The sequence below is a fragment of the Polypterus senegalus genome, chromosome 4 (assembly GCF_016835505.1).
Source record: "Polypterus senegalus isolate Bchr_013 chromosome 4, ASM1683550v1, whole genome shotgun sequence".
Classification (NCBI taxonomy): domain Eukaryota; kingdom Metazoa; phylum Chordata; class Cladistia; order Polypteriformes; family Polypteridae; genus Polypterus; species Polypterus senegalus.
This window is the reverse complement of record NC_053157.1, coordinates 144,155,723-144,172,351: the sequence shown is the minus strand read 5'-3', so window position 1 is coordinate 144,172,351 and position 16,629 is coordinate 144,155,723. Positions and strand designations below refer to the sequence as shown.

Sequence of the window (16,629 nt, the reverse complement as noted above, 5' to 3'; positions counted from 1 at the left end):
CAATAAAGACCAGGGTGGAAAAAGAAAATGAGAGACCAGCTACAACAAAAAAAAAAACACTGCTGCAGCCCAGGTGTCTTCTGTTACTGTTGTATCTGTGGAGAGGGTGAACAGTGTATATAACAATATCGCTCTCAGCTCTGTTAAATATCTACCCACTGAAATTATAATCCATATTAAAGGGTGTCCCATAGTGGTTGGCAATATAATGAGTACCTTCTGTAATGCACCTTGAACCACCATGCTTTTAGGATCATATTTCTGACCTATAACCTTTTTTTAACTCCTCCACATAAACCATAAAACAGTAAAATTACAATGGTAGCCCTTGGAGACTTCTGCCCCTCTTGTCCCTGGCAGTGGCGATTTGATTGCCTTGCTTGTAAAAGGCTCATACTGAGCACTGTTACACCTGCAAATCTTTTGTGTGATCCATAGTATATTCTGCATCGATTGACTAAATAATACTGTTAAAGTAGCAGATACAATGGATTTTTTCATTACTGTCGATGGAAACAGACATTGTGAAATAAATGATTTACAGGTCAAGTCAAGTTTATTGTGCTAAATATTCTGTACAATCAAATTTGTCCCCCAAAACAAACAATACCAACCAAAGACAACCTTAATATATATATATATACACTAGGGGGTTCACCCCCTGCTCGCTTCGCTCGGCAACCCACCTGGCCTGCACCACGCACCAGCCACTTCACATCTCTGCCGCTCGCGTTGTGAAGAGGGGGGCTGAATCCACCCTAAGGAGACGCAGTTGCTCCTCTAAAACCCCCTCTTAAACGGTGATACAATGGGAAACAAATACAGTTTTTTTTTTTTTTTTTTTTTACCTCCTCTTTGCTCGATCAGTTGCTGGTTTGCTGCTGCTACTGTGCCATGTGATCTGCATCTCGCGCGGTGCTTTGAACATTTAAAAGCCTGTACAGCAGCTGTCCTACTCTTTGTCTTTTGTTTCCGGCCCCTGGCATGGATAGAACTTTTGGCAGAGTCTTGTCTTGCGGAATGTGAGTTCTTGATATTTTTTAGTTTATAATTTAAAAATGGATTAAGAATCTGAAAATCTGACAGCATCACATTAAAGTTTGATAAATTCTGAAAAGAATGAAACCATACATTTATATGTAGGTTGTAGGTTTTAAAACAAGCCCGATTTAAAGCGTGACAAAAAAAGTGACATAAAATCTTTGCACAAAATCATTGCACTTTTAGGCTTAGGATTTTATATACGTATATAGAGTAAATATATATATATATGTGTGTGTGTAATACATAATTATATACAACATGCATTCTCAAAAATATGGTCCTGAATGGTTTACCACAAGGGTATCAGTGAGAAAAATGGCTTTGCAAGATGGCTGAGGTCTTTAATGATCTTGTTTGCATTTCTGATGCAATGAGTTTATCATATGTACTGAATACACAAAAATGAAGGGGTGATGTAGCAGTCACTAAAACTCTGAAATTAATTGAAGCATACATTTTTTTTCAGAAGAACCTGTATAATCATTCCGTTTTTAGAAAAATAGCAGAGGCTATCTCGCCCTGATTGTTTAAATATGTGAAGTGCTAAGTGGATGTGCATGTTTTGGGTGTCCCTGAACACAATCTGACCACTTTAAATGTAACGTCTGTGTGCCAGAATGCAACTCTGTTGACAATGCAACTCAAAATTTAAACCACACAATCTAAATCAAATTTTTGTTTGCATAGTTGATAACTGCATAATGTAAGAAGTTTATTGTTTTTACGTTAGAGAAAAGAACACTGCTGGCATATATAGAGGTAAATTATTGTGAAAAGGTAAACATTTCATAATCTCAGGTTTATATAGTTGAAGTTCTGAGCTAGACATGTCATTTTGTATTAAACATGTTGTAAATTAAGAACTGAATAATGTTAAAAGGTTTGGGGCACCCTTAGGCAAATCCTGTACATTTGTAAAGCAAATAACAATCACAATTTAACATGTGATCTGAATAACGTCTTGACATATGCAAGTCTATTGCTAGACTAAAGGCAAAATGGCAGTGGAGCTGGTTCAGATGTGTGCAAGGCAAAAAAGGTGGTCTCAGGGAAAAGGAACCCTTTCTGTCTGCAAAAGAAAGGCATTAGACAACAGTACCAACCCTTGAATCAGAGTGGAGTGGTGGATGAGCCCTGAGGTTGAGTCCCAAACACACATGTATGACAATGTATAAGCTTAAAATAAAACTTAGGAATTGCATTTCAGCTATCTTTTCCATCGGCAGCAGGTTTTTACTTTTTTAAAAAGAATACAAATGATTTGTTAGAGGTCAATCACCAAGCATGTTGCAGCACAGCAATTTTATTATTAACTGTACTATTCTTAATTCGTTTAGGTCAAAAAAATTGTAGAAATCCAGAATGTTAGTTTGCTGATGATTCCACAACTCAAATGTTTGATGCTAAATACAATTTTTACTTTTACTCATATATAGCAAATGAGTGTTCATTTCTTTCAAAAGGTGCTGTTTTGCTTCCTTGCCATGCTCCAGCAGCAAAAAAAATGAACAGTTGTAATCAGTAATCATTTGTAGTATTATTAATCGTGACCATCATCATTGAAGTGTTTTTTTAAGTTGAAATTTACATTTCTAATTTTCCACTTATAATATTCTCATCTTTTTATTTTTACAGAACAGTGATTCTTCCTTGCATGTCATTCTGTGAAGCTGCAAAAGAAGGCTGCGAACCTGTCTTACAAATGGTAAATGCCTCCTGGCCAGATTTTCTGAGGTGTTCACAATTCACAAATGACACAGTCACAGGAAACGAGACTCCTGCCTGCTTTCGGCCCCAACAGGATAAAACAAAGACCAGTAAGTTTTTCTTCAAGAAAACAGTTTGTTTTAAACACATTATAAGTTTACCGTAGACATCTGCTTTTGTACATGCCTCTATCCTGAAATCTTCCAGTCAAACAATCTTGCCATTCCTTAGTGTCCAACTTTATATGTACAGAGTATTATGTTTGATCGCTATCAATCAAAAGACTGATATATGTGGTGATGCACTCAGTGCCAGTAAGATATAGATTTAATTGAGCTATATTAATCTGGGTTCAGAAACAGTATGTTTGTATTCTTATGTGTTGCAATACATATTTTAGCATTCCAATATACTGTATGTCAGCTGCACTTTGCACTTTTAATACTTTCCTTGTCTTTTATTTTTTAGAAATCTTACAATAAGAATAATGAACAAGAGTCCTTTATTTATACCCAATGCTCCAGCAGTAAGGGCTAATTTTGTACATTATTGGTACTATAGTACCTTCTAGCAGGTGACCTTGAACGCATTTTTTTTTTGTTTTAATGTGGTACTTTTAGGGTGATTCTGTATTCCACTAATGGCATTTGCTGTTTTCACCTAGCATGAACAATAGCATAAATCAATAGCATACATTCTCCAGTCGAATGCTCAAAAAGTGTAAAATGCATGCATTATTTGCTAAAATATTATTAATGTTTACTTATGGAAAAATCAATAGAGTGTAAACAAAAAAGATGAAGTCCCATAATCCTGTGCTTTTGAAATGAAGACAGGAGTGTTGACCAATGAATGAAGGGTAGAGGTGGGTCTTCAGTTCAATTTGGAAGTATGTATTAATTATATTTAAGTAAAAGATGCATGTGTTCTGCACATTTTAAACATTTAACTGGGTAATGGGTAATGAACATGTGGATTGTGCGAAATAAGTAATGTAGAAGTTTTTCCTTTTTTCCATGGATGTTTTTAACATTGTTTGCCATTGGACAAAAGACCTCCGTTATGTTCCATTATATCATAAACTGTTTTCTGTCATTCTACATGAAAACATACATACTTTAATTCATGGACAGTGGAAGCAATAGGAAACCCAACTTCATGTTTAAATGTAAAATCACAAACATACTTTGTGTATCCTGATGGTGAAAGATGTGTACACAGTTGTTCTCTGCTTGAGTCAGGTATGGAAGCAGAGATATATCTCACTTTTATTCATAGTTAATACAAACATGTACAAATTTGCCATTAAGAGATATATATTTAAATGTTCTAATTCTATTTTTTTATTTCTTTTATGTGATGCCCTTTCTAATGTTATGAAGGGACCATGCAGAAAAGTACTTTATTATTTGCTGAAAGGTTTGAACTGCCCTATTTTCATGCTGTTGAATACAATTCCCTAAAGCATTTGGAGTGGTTTGAGGAATACAGAAGAACCTGCTATGGCAGTGGTAAAGCCCATAGAGCCATACCAGTGCAGAAGAACACTATAGCCAAATGCCTTTAAGGCCTATAAGTGTACCAGATGTTCCAGAAAGCAAATGGGTAGGAACACTCGCATGTGTATGTGTGTGAGAGAGAGACAGAGGGAGTTGCATTCTAGGAGAAGCATAAATTGCTGCTCAAGTGCTGATAGAGAGCAGGCAAACTATCTCTTGGCCAACAGAGGACAACATTGTTGCCCTATAATGAGAAGTTGTAAATTCAGTCATTAACCTCCAGCAATTGGGAGTTGGGGTATTGGATCAGTGTTGTGAAGAAAAGGTGTCATGATTAGTAGATGGGTTGGCCTTGAGCAAAGCTCTTTACATGCAATTGTTCCATCCTGGGTATGACGTTAATCTGCATACAGCCTTGCATGTAAGCCCTCCAACCTGCGGGGAAAAACCTGGGGGTTGGTGGCAGAATTGACACTCCAGCCACCATAAAAAAACTCACACTGTTCCACTCCATCTGAACTAGTGTGGTGCTGAGGTGTCACCTGTTGTATGGCTGCACTCGGGGCCTAATCTGGGATCCTGAGTTGGTTTGTCATGTGGTGGGTGCGGCAATGCAAGGTATCAGGGTGTGTTCCTAACCTCCTCTTCCTCCTGCTAGGATGAAAAGTTGAGTGACATACCCCATCATTTCTACAAGGATTATTATTTTCAATATTTTACTTTGTGCATTAGATTTTCCCTTTGTTTTTCTCTCCTTTATGTGTGTTGGATGTGTTTTGTGCACTTTTAGTATTCTTATCATATACTAGGTATAAAACAGTTCAAAACTGTCAAACATACAGGGCCTTTTATTCTAGGATGGAATATTATATAGAAACAATGAAAAAGCATTAGACACAAAAGTAGGGATTTTAGTAACATGAATGTTAAATATTATTGTTTGTTCTTTTTCGTTTTGGGTGGCTTAAGTCTGTCAGTCCTGCATGTGCCACTTTTGACAGTAGACAAAAAGTCAGAAAAAGGTGATCCGCAATTTGAATTTGTAATGATCCTTTTTTGAGCAATATTGCATAAGTAGTGGCATAAATTATGTTAATTAAAACCTTTGAAAATTGTGCTTTTTCTGTTGCCACTGGAGTGCTATGTAAATAAGTAGCTGACTTCATTCTCATTCTGCCCTTTTAAAATCATTATACCCGGATGAAAGGGCATAGTCACATCACTTTCACACTTAGTCACACCAGGCCTAATCTGAGTTTCCCATCAACCTAACAGGCACATCTGTGGAATGTGCTGATGAACCACAGTATCAAGAAAAATCCCACACATATAAACTTTGCAAGGCAGGATTTGAATCCTTCTTACTGGAGTAGCGAGGCAGCAGTATTAACCAAGGTGCTGCTTAGTGACGTCAACCCTGGCAGTGGCTACACATGCATCTTTTGGCTGTCACTTCAAAAATGATATTTTGTTTTACTGATCACTGCAGATTTTTCAAAACCAATCAAAGAATTGTGTCTCTTCCTTGTTACACACATGATCAAACACAATAGCACAGAAATATTTAAAAAGCCAAAATTATGAAAATATATGTCAATTTGCACTGTCATGGTATATGTTTGTTCTATACATTGCACGAACCAATTGCAAAAAAATGGGGGTTTAATGTACCTTTGCATAGTACACAGTATGTAGAGTGCATAGTGTATATGTGTTGGGCAAAAGTTAGGATTTGTTCATATTCAGTATTACTGTGTAGGTGTACAATAAGCTGACAAATGAATTACTGACATCTTTACAATATACTGTAAGTAAACTGCAAAATGATCCTTTGAATGTATCTCATTTTACACTGTACTATATAAAGATGATATATAATAAAACAATTGTCTAAGGTAAACTGGAAATAAATAAAAAGTACATGGAAAATATCTGCTTCACTCAGACAGGGACAATATTATTTTAATTTAATAAGGAAAAGTATACTCAATCACAGAGTAGCTAGCTGTGCTGGTCCATAAATTTAACGTCCTAGGTTAAAACTGCAAGTTTTGTGTGTGGAGTTCATTTACACTTTCTGTTCAGTTCTGGGTGGATTTAAGGGCTTTTATTCCCACATCCCAAAGACACACAGATTAGGTTGATTGGTGACCCTTTATTGACTGTGAATGTGCATTTGTACAGTATGTGTGTGTGTGTGTGTGTGTGTGTGTGTGTGTGTGTGTGTGTGTGTGTGTGTGTGTGTGTGCGTGCACTTTGGTGGTGGACACCATGGATGATTCCTTCATTAATGCTGATGCTTTCAGCACAGGCGTTAGCTTCCATGACTCTCTGTTGGAATCATCAGATTCAAAAAATGAAATGATGAACACTTCCTGTGTTATTTGTGGTTCATCTAGCTCACTATAGCTAAGAAATGGTATTCTCAATGGTTTGCAGTTCTTACGTCACTTTGTGAACATGAACTTGCAGGTGCATTTCTTAGAAACAGCACATTTATTTGTGTTTCTGCTTCTACCTCAGCTTGTGCGGGTGTCTTTTCAAGAGCAGTTTCAGAACCCTGGTAGTGTGGCAAGAGGTATAAATTAGGGGCTCAAAATTACCTTGGTACCTACTGCTATTGTGGGAGAAAAAGACAAAAACTGACAGGGCTCCAGTCCACATCACAGATTCATTCTATAGAGAATTTTAAATTGTGTAAAACAGATATGCAGTAAACAAAAACAATTTTGCTAATTCATTGTTACCCATGTAATAATTGACATTTGCAGTTTCAAAGTTTGAATGTGCTTACGTTCAAACTTGATGTGCTAAATATACTTTTCAGAAAAATGAAAACTCCAACATAACGAGTAAAATTTATATAAACTTCATCTTATAAGAAAGATATTAGCAAGCTTTTTTAGAGCTCCCTTTGAATGTACTTGGTGTTTTTTACAGTCTCCTGTCAAGATTAAAAAAATAAATACCATTATTTTTGTTTATGTGCATTGAGACATTTGCTCAGTGATGTATCTTTTTTTAAAACATCACTAATTAATCACTGTGTCAAACAGCAGAAAACCCATTCTTGACATTCTTGGCAAAGGGCATATTCAGTAGGCCCGAAAAAATAGTATGTGAACAGCTTGCTACAATACTTGAGACTTTTCAATCCCTCAGCAGGACATTTTTTATCTAATTTATTCTTGCTAAGAAGAATTTAATTGCAATGCTTTCTTTTTTTGAAACCAGTCAGCCTTTGTAATACAAACAGATTCATGCATATCTTTTAGGAGTTCTTTAATCTTTCCGTTGACTTTGTCAAGAAGAATGGATAAACTGAGAAAATGGACTTGACATTTTAAAGGGTGATTCTTAAAACAATAATAATTGCTTTTCAAACCTTTTTTTTTGTTGAAATACCTAATGTTTTTAAAAGAGCTTGTGGTTCTTTATTTTGATGACTACTTCAAAAAGAAACCAGTAAAGGTCAGAGCAGTAGTTACAAAGACATTTTCATAGTTTTAACATTAAGACAGAGTTCAGAATCGGAAGAGATGTACGTATGAATTTGTTGTGTGGGGAGTTACTAGAGCCACCTCTAGGCAGCATTACCACATTGTTAGTTGTAGTTTGATATCATATGACAGAAAGCTGCTGCAGTAGGTCATTGACGATCACTTTGAACTCCCTTTTCAAACACTTCTATAGCATATTATGCTAAAGCAATAAACCATTACATGTTAATTTGTTGACTCAGGTCTTGCCAGCTGTAATGACTCAGTAAGAAATCCTTTGTACTGTGCTCAAGACACTTCTGCCAAAAGCATGAAAACATGCTGTGCAATGGTGAAAACATCTCATTTAAAATGCTTGAGTGAATAAAGACAACAACTCTGCTGGACCACAATAATGTTGGTATGATTTGGTTCAATAAGGAGAAACAACCTATAAGTACCACTGGAGACTCCTATTTGAGACCAGGCTTATACCATCACTCAGAGTTTTCTCCTGGGGTTGCATGTGACTTAAATCAGTAACCATAAAAACATCCATATACTGTATACAGTACATCTGTTTACAGGAGCCAAAGCCTAACAGTGCAGCATCGAGAGCAAGGCAGCAGTCAATGGTGAATGTGGCCAACAGACCATCCAGGGAAACCCTCACACAAGCTTAAGCTGCTAAGCTCCAAATGTAAAGTCTTGAGTTAATCTTAATTACATTTTTGAGTAAAACCTATGAAAACTCTATAGACACTGTAACTATTCCAGGATTTGAATCCAGTCTTCTGTTGCTTTCTTGCTCGCAAGAATGTACCATCAAGACTATCTTTCAACTACTGTACATGTTAAAATAATGTAATATTTTGAAAAAACTTGTATTATAGATCATAGCAAAGCCAATTGTAATAATGGTACAATAATTTTCCTGAAATTCTTTTTTTTTGATGTGCACAATACATTGGTGGCAGAATGGTTAAAGGGCCTCTCCCCCAGTGCCCCTAACAGCAGGTTCATGAGCCACTTTACATACATTTTTCCAAAACATTTAAGGAGACAGACCCCCATGTACCACCCATCAACTAGTCTCTCACAAACATAAACGCTTAGAGGTAAAACATTAAGAAATAGGCCATACATTAATACTTGAAAACTATAAATGCTGCGTTATGAATTTAGGTGCATATGTCTAACCCCTAAAAGTTCCCTGACACAAAATTCAACAGGTTAGACTCAATGGGAAATATTCAGTATGTTGATCACCCTAATCATAAAGCTTTGCTTACAGTATGGTATAGTATCTCTTTTAGTTCATTCAATTGTTGCACAAAACAAAGGAAGTCATCAAAATTCTAATGAAGAGAAACATAAGGTAAAGTCAATATACTAGATGAGGCATTGGAATTTAGGTGGTTGGTCACCCCACTGTGAAGTGCACAAAAATAAAAATAATCCATCTCAAGTTACATTTGGTCCAACATTTGCACTCAAGCTTGTCTGAATTTCCTTTTTCATGCATGCATGTCCAGGGTTTCTCTCACCAAGCTAAGAACAACAATATTCTCTCCTTTTCCCATAGTCCCAGTGAGAGCACATATAACTGGCTGTGACATGTGGTCATTTCATCATAAACAGCGGTGATCCAGGAAAGTGGAATTTCAGAACTGATCAGGACCTGAATACCATATGACTAATAGAACAAAAGACCGAGAGCTGACACTTGGCATACCGAGCATCAGCGTCTTTTCTGTTGTGCTTTGTGTATGTCATTTGTGCTTTATTTCTCAGCATTTAAGTTTCAATTAATTGAGGTTACTGCGTTGGTACCCCAACATTTCTCTCTGTTCTTGACTGTCTCCTTGCCACCAGTCACACCTATTCACTCAAAGGGGAGTCCTGAATCAGATCAGTTACCCACAGGTACCCACAATAATGCAGGTGTCAAGTAAATTTAGGGCTTACTTTTTGCGGGATTAAGTGTTGTCCAAAACTTTGAAAATGCAGGTTGGGTCTAGGCAAAGACTATTTATGAATATGAAAACATAATATAGCTGAGTTAACTAGGTAAGAAATGCTGTTTAGCCTGTTCTCCAATAGGAAAGCCAATGACTTGTGCCTGGTGCCTGGTGCCTTTGGCATCAAAGCACAATGACCATTAACATTAATGCAGAATTAACCACGGAGGAGTAGAGAAAAGCCAAGCAAAATGACACCTTTTATTGGCTAACTAAAAAGATTACAGTATGCAAGCTTTCAAGGCAACTCAGGCCCCTTCTTCAGGCAAGATGAAGGGGCCTGAGTTGCCTCAAAAGCTTGCATACTGTAATCTTTTTAGTTAGCCAATAAAAGGTGTCATTTTGCTTGGCTTTTCTCTACATTCATAATGGCTAACACGGTACAACAACCTAGTACTACAGAAATACAAGCCACGGAGGAGTAGCAATTTTTGTGTTAAATGTCCAATATTTACAGTAGATACACTTTTTTATGACATTATTCATAGAGAAACAAAATTATTAAAAGGATTTGCTTCTTGCAAAAAGAGCAAAATGGTAGTAGTTTATGACAGCCAGGGCAGGTATGTAACAATGAAAAAAAAAACAATTTGAGTACTGCAGGCCACTGTGTGAACTTTCATGCTGACCATGAAGATTTTTTCCATGAAATAAAGAACTTGAAGTACCAAAAAAGAGGACAAAGACCCAGTCACACCTACAGTTATACTCACACTGGGCCAGTGCAGGACTGTAACTCAAAGCTCTAGAGTTACTTTCAGGCAACCACAAAGTAAAGTCATGGGTGGCCCTGTAAAATCCTGCCGCAACAATGCAACAGTACCTTATATTGGCATTCCACTACACAGATAAGCTCTTTCTATTTTTAGAAAAGGTATAGGCAGAGTACCCACTACAACCTGAAATTCCCAACCATACTTGATTGGGTTCACTTGCAGCTATCTGGTCTTTATGTAAATCTCTCTGCTGCCTAACCAGTCTCCAATGGAATCTTTCTTTAATTGGTGCCCAAGGAGATTCTGCTAAATGGGCACCCTCGACCACTTTCAGAGTTTAAAATCACCTTGCAGCTTTGTGTTTATTAAGGATCTCTTATCTCTTGTGGACTGCTTTTTCTTTGAAATGTGCCTGCAGGTCTTTCCTTACTAATATAGTTGAAGCTCATTCGTTTTGGGAAGAAAAAGAGAAATTCACATCACCTTGTATTCAGTGCTTAGTTTGTTAATTACAACTGTCTGCAATAAAATGTGCTTTCTCAGTTGGTGGACAGAAGAATGCATGTTTAGGCCTAGCAATTAGCAGCAATTGACCTTTGACCTGATGCCAAATATTTGCAGCGTTAAGGAAAAAGCAGTCCTGTGTCCAGCTGGAAACAAGATAGTCTTGCCGTGATCTTTTAAAGGCTGTAAATGATACAGCAGGGGGTTTATGCCTGTTGTGTTGTTCCTGGCCACTCCATGGCAACAGCCAATATACAAGTCTAGAGACCTGTTTATTATATTTCTGGGATAGCCCTTGGATCTTAGCACTGGGCCATTTAGAATACATGGCACATGGGCTTCTAGACAGGTTTATGGTGGAAATTCCTGATGGCTGGTGATCTCAAGTAAGTATCCACATGTTTGATTTTCTTTCACCTCCTAAAAAGTTTTCCTTTCTGTGTTTTGAATGTGTAATATTTAGGTGTGGGTATAAATTAATATCCCTTGGCTAATTCTCTGTGAATGAAACTCCTTTAAAATTAAGTATGTATAAATTGAAATTTGGTATAAGTACAAATTCAAATAGCAGTCACTGTGGAAAATACCATTGTCTGTCTTTGATATTGTCCATAATGCAGAATGAGAAGTTATTATACATGTGTAGTTATTTCACATATACTGTAGTTATATTAATATTTTTTATAAAGTCATAAATATAATTTGCCTTTACAGTATCTAATGGTGGCACCTGAGGCCACTATACAGATAAGCTCTTTCTTTTTTTAAAAAGGTACAGGCAAAATATCCAATACAACCTGAAATCTATAACCATACTTGGAGATTGTGATTATATCACAAAAAATGTAAAGCAGTATTTATAAAAAATACAATGCAAATTATAAAGATGCTATTAGCTGGAGAAAATAAATGCCAGCACAACCTGGTCATGAAAGAAGCTGGTGTAGAGCATGAAAGAGACAGAAGGACAGACAGTATTTATCTACATGTGCTTCAGAAATGCTTTTCTGTTACTAATGTCCATTAATCTGGGCGCCTGGCCACTGACAAGTCTGACAGGGCTTGGATCGTCTCATAGAGTTGAAGAAAGTGAGGCAGGATGTATTGCCTTGGAGCCCAAGTGAAGTTTAGCCAGTGGCTTGAAATATCTAGGCAATGAAAAAAACACTTTTTTTAATATTAATTTTTAATTAATGCTATTGAATATGTTATTTTCCTTTCAATACAGTTTTGTTATTACATTATTTGTATTATTGTATTATATTATGAACTTATTCGTTCTTTCTATTATGTTCCTTGTCAACTTTATGTTGAGCCTGTGGGGACCCCCTGACTGTGCCCCTGTGGGTGTCTCCCAGGTCTGTATAAGGCTGAAAAAGTGCTCAAGTTTTGTGTTACGTCAGCTCATCTTGGTTTTGTAAGTTCTACTGTAGTCTTGCTATTCTGGTTCTGACATTTTGCTCACGAACTAAGGTTTTGCTTCTAGGTTTTTTTTTACATTGGCTTTGTTCTTATTGGTTGCCTTTAGGCTACCTTTTGCCCTGTTTTTTGTGTCTAGATGTTACTGAAATCATAATGCCTGCTTCTTATTGAAGCCCTTTACTGGGTTTTGTGAACTGACGAACCATAACACTTCACATTGTTCTGTTATTTTATAGATTTATATCCTCTAATTTTTAAATTTTCCTCCTAATTGAATTATGTATAAATTAAATATCACACTGTAAGTGGCATGGTGGTGCAGTGGTAGCATTGCTACCTCGCAGTAAGGAGACCTGGGTTTGTATCCTGGATCCTCCCTGCATGAAGTTTGCATGTTCTCACTGTGTCTGTGTGGGCTTCTTCCAGGGGCTCCAGTTTCCTCTTAAAGACAGGCAGATTAGGTGGATTGGTGTTGCTAAAGCAGCCATTCTAAATGCACTTCAAAAGAAGTCATTCACCTGAAGCTAAGCATGTTCAGGACTGGCCAGTACTTGGATGGCAGACTATCTAGGAAAAGCTTGAGTTTCTGCTGGAAGAAGTGTTGGTGAGGTCAGCAGGGAGTGCTAACCCTTTGGTCTGAATGGAGATCACAATGCTATAGTGAAGAGATGGGAACATTGTGCTATAAAAATGGCACTATCCTTTGAATGAATGTAAAATTGAGGTCCTGAGTCTCTGTGGTTGTAAAAGAACCCTGGGCATCCTTTATAAAGAGCAGATTGTATCCCAATATCTTGGCTTAATTGCCCTCCATGACCTAGTCGTTCTGGCCCCCTAATCATCCCATGTCTGTAACTGTCTATCACTATCCACTTCACCACTTAATAGCTAATGTGTGGTGAGCATACTGGCACAAAAATGACTGCTGTCGCATCATCCAGGTGAATACTATGCATTAGTGGTGTTTAAGTGGCCCTCACTCACTATGAAAGGCACTTGGATTAGTGAGAAAGCACTATATAAATGTAAAGAATGATTATTATTATTAAATTAGTCCTAGTGAGCATGTGTGTGTTTTCACCCTGCAATGGACTGCCACCGTGTCCAGTGATTATTCCTGCATTGTGCCCTATGCTTGCTGGATAGGCTCATGCCCCCCCATACCAGCAAATACCCTGCACAGGATTGACTGGGCTTTGAAAATGTTAAGGTATAATAAGCTATCACATTGTTACATGTATCTTGTTATGTTACTTGTCTATAATAAATTTAGTACTCATTTTTAAAATCTCCTGCTTACTTTTTTCGTTTGGACTATGTTAGTTACTAGCTGGTTTGTTTAAACCAGTGAGTTTGCAGTCAGTGATTTGGCACAAAGGTCCATCTGACAAGAGGAAGTGCCTAGCGAAAGAGGGAAATGAGAGGTGGAGAATGAGCACTTTTATTGAACCTTGCTTATCAAAAAGACTATTCTGCAAAACTAACTTTTATGAAAGTCCTCTAATCAAGAACGTAGTAGATCATCACTGTCTCATTTTGGCATTTTACTTATTGCTGGAAAAAGCACTTTTCTGACATACATATTGTTCTAATTATTTGTTTATATAATGTCTTAGAATGTTTAAGGCATAAAATATTATACATTCTTTAAGTTAAATATATTGTAAATTTTCATTTCTGCAGCTATGTCTACCACAATTAAAACACAAACATTTAGCAGACATGGTGGGGTCTACTAAATTCTTGATCTTTGCTGAGTTATAATTATGCTAATGCTTGATTTTTCTAAAAGTGGTTCAGACTTATCAACACATGTTTATGTGTACCGCCCAGTTTTTTCTAGCCATTCTTTAAGGAGAATACATTCATATATAGGGAGGCAGGGAGGCACAGTGGTAGCGCCACTGCTTCGCTTCCCTGGTCCTCCCTGCGTGGAGTTTGCATGTTCTCCCCGTGTCTGCATGGGTTTCTTCCGGGTGCCTCCGGTTTCCTCCTACAGTCCACAGACATGCAGGGTAGGTGCATTGCCGATCCTAAATTGTCACTAGTGTGTGGTTGGTGTGTTTGTGTGTGCCAAGTGGTGGGCTGGCGCCCTGCCCAGGGATTTGTTCCTGCCTTGTGCCCTGTGCTGGCTGGGATTGGCTCCAGCAGACCCCCGTGACCCTTTATTAGGATAAAGCGGGTTGGACGATGACTGACTGACATTCATAAATATGGTGGATTAATGAAGTATTTAGACCCCCTGCACTTTTTTACATTTTGCTGTGTTGCAACCTTGGGCTAAAATAATTTAAAATCATTTTTCCCACCCACCCTCAAACAACATTCAATACCTCAGGATGACAAAGTAAAAGTGGGATTTCAGATATGTTTGCAAATGTAATAAAAATAAATCACTTAATTATCACTATGACAAAAGTGTTTTGGGTCTTTTACTTAATACTTAGTTGAAGCACCTTTGGCAGCGATTACAGTCTGAGTCTTTGTGGGTATGACACAACAAACTTCGCACACCATCATTTGGTGATTTTATGCCATTTGTCTCTGCAATTCCTCTCAAAGTCTGTTATGTTATGTGGACACCTAATTTCAGGACTCTCCAGAAATGTTCAATTGGATTCAAGTTTGGGGTCTGGTTTGGCAACTAAAGGAGATTCCTGGAGTTGTCCCTAAGCTTGTCCTTTGTTGTCTTTGGTTTGTGCTTAGGGTCTTTTTCCTGCCCCAAAGTGAAATGTCAACCTAGCTTAAGGTCCAGCATTACTGTTAGAATAGTGTTGCACAGGTGATGAGCGGTGCCTGTTTTTTTCCAAAAATGATGTTAATCTTGGTTTCATCAGACCAGAGAATCCTATTTCTCCTTTAGGTGTCTTTTTGCACACTCTGAGTGGGTGTCCATGTGTGTCTTAATGAGGAGATGTCACTGTCTACCACTCCATCATAAAGCACCTATCAGTAGAGTGTTGTGGTGATGGTTGTCCTTCACAAAGATTCTTCCATCTCTACCTAGATCCTCTGCAGTTCAGCCAGAGTGACCATTGAGTTCTTGGTCTCCTCACTTTCCAAGGAACTTCAACAAGTGCTTAGCTTGGTCAGCTCTAAGACGAGCCATGGTTGTTCCAAACGTTGTCCATTTAAGAATTTTGAAGGCAGCTATGTTGTAGAAGTGCTGTAGAAGTTTTTTGTAGCCATCCCCAGATCTTTACCTTGATACAATCCTACCTCTAAACTCTGTAGGCAAATCCTATAACTCAATGGCTTGGTTTTTGCTCTGATACACATTGTCAACTGTTTAACCTTCAACAGACAAGTTTGTGACTGTCCTAATCCTGTCCAGTTAATTAAACTGACCACAGGTGGACTCCAAACAAGGTGGAGAAACATTTTAGTGATGATCAGTATTCTCAACGAGAATCAATAGAATCTGCATTGTTTTCGTTTTGTTATACTGGGATATTGAGTGTTGCTTGATGTGATGAAAAACAAATTTAAAACGAGGCTATTATATAACAAAGTGTGAGAAAATTGAATATGTCTGAATACTTTCTGAATCTGCTGTACTTACTCAAATCCGCTTAATCTCATTAAGAGTCACAGGAGCTCTGAACCTATCAAACCAGCACTGCACTCAATGTAGGTAACAGACTCAAACAGCACACCAGCCCATCACAAGGCTCGCTCACCCAGTAAACTGAGTAAAGATACTACACTGTTCCTGGTGTATCATGCTGGGTTGTGTACCATGAATTGGCCATCACCTTTCTCAGTCTCTGTCACTCACTGTGCTGAATCATTTTAGTTGTATAGATAATGTATATAAAGACCACAACACTAGCCTTGAAATAGCTTCTGCGACTCTATCACTTATTCTATAACCTCAAAAAGATTATTATATTAACTATAGCACAGCACAGAATAAAGTTCTGTTTAAGAAGACATTTTGCATTTTCTATTTTGTTCTCTTTCTATTCTAGCTGGCTTTTAATTTCATTCTTGTAACATGCATATTAAGATCATACATTTCACTACATTTTTTCATCTCTTTTTCAGCTAGGGTGTTGTGTAGTCTTGTACATGGAACTTATAGTCTTAGGAGACTAGAGGCTATGGTAGTTACGTAGTTAGGCAAACAATTGGGTAGGGATAGACTAGAGTGAGACGGGCAAAACAAAAATACAACCACATTTTTTGAGAATTTGTAGAACAGAACTGAGTGAAATAAGATGAACTTTATTTTGTT

The 16,629-nt window shown here is 37.4% G+C and overlaps 1 protein-coding gene across 2 annotated transcripts in view; it reads left to right on the top strand.

Moving 5' to 3' along the window:
• corin (corin, serine peptidase) overlaps positions 1 to 16,629 on the top strand; it is a 184,325-nt gene that overhangs the window by 95,025 nt on the left and 72,671 nt on the right. For both annotated transcript variants that reach the window (XM_039751395.1, XM_039751396.1), the window contains exon 5: positions 2,680 to 2,861. In XM_039751395.1, the coding sequence (XP_039607329.1) occupies positions 2,680 to 2,861 (182 nt within the window). The remainder of the gene's footprint in view (positions 1 to 2,679; positions 2,862 to 16,629) is intronic.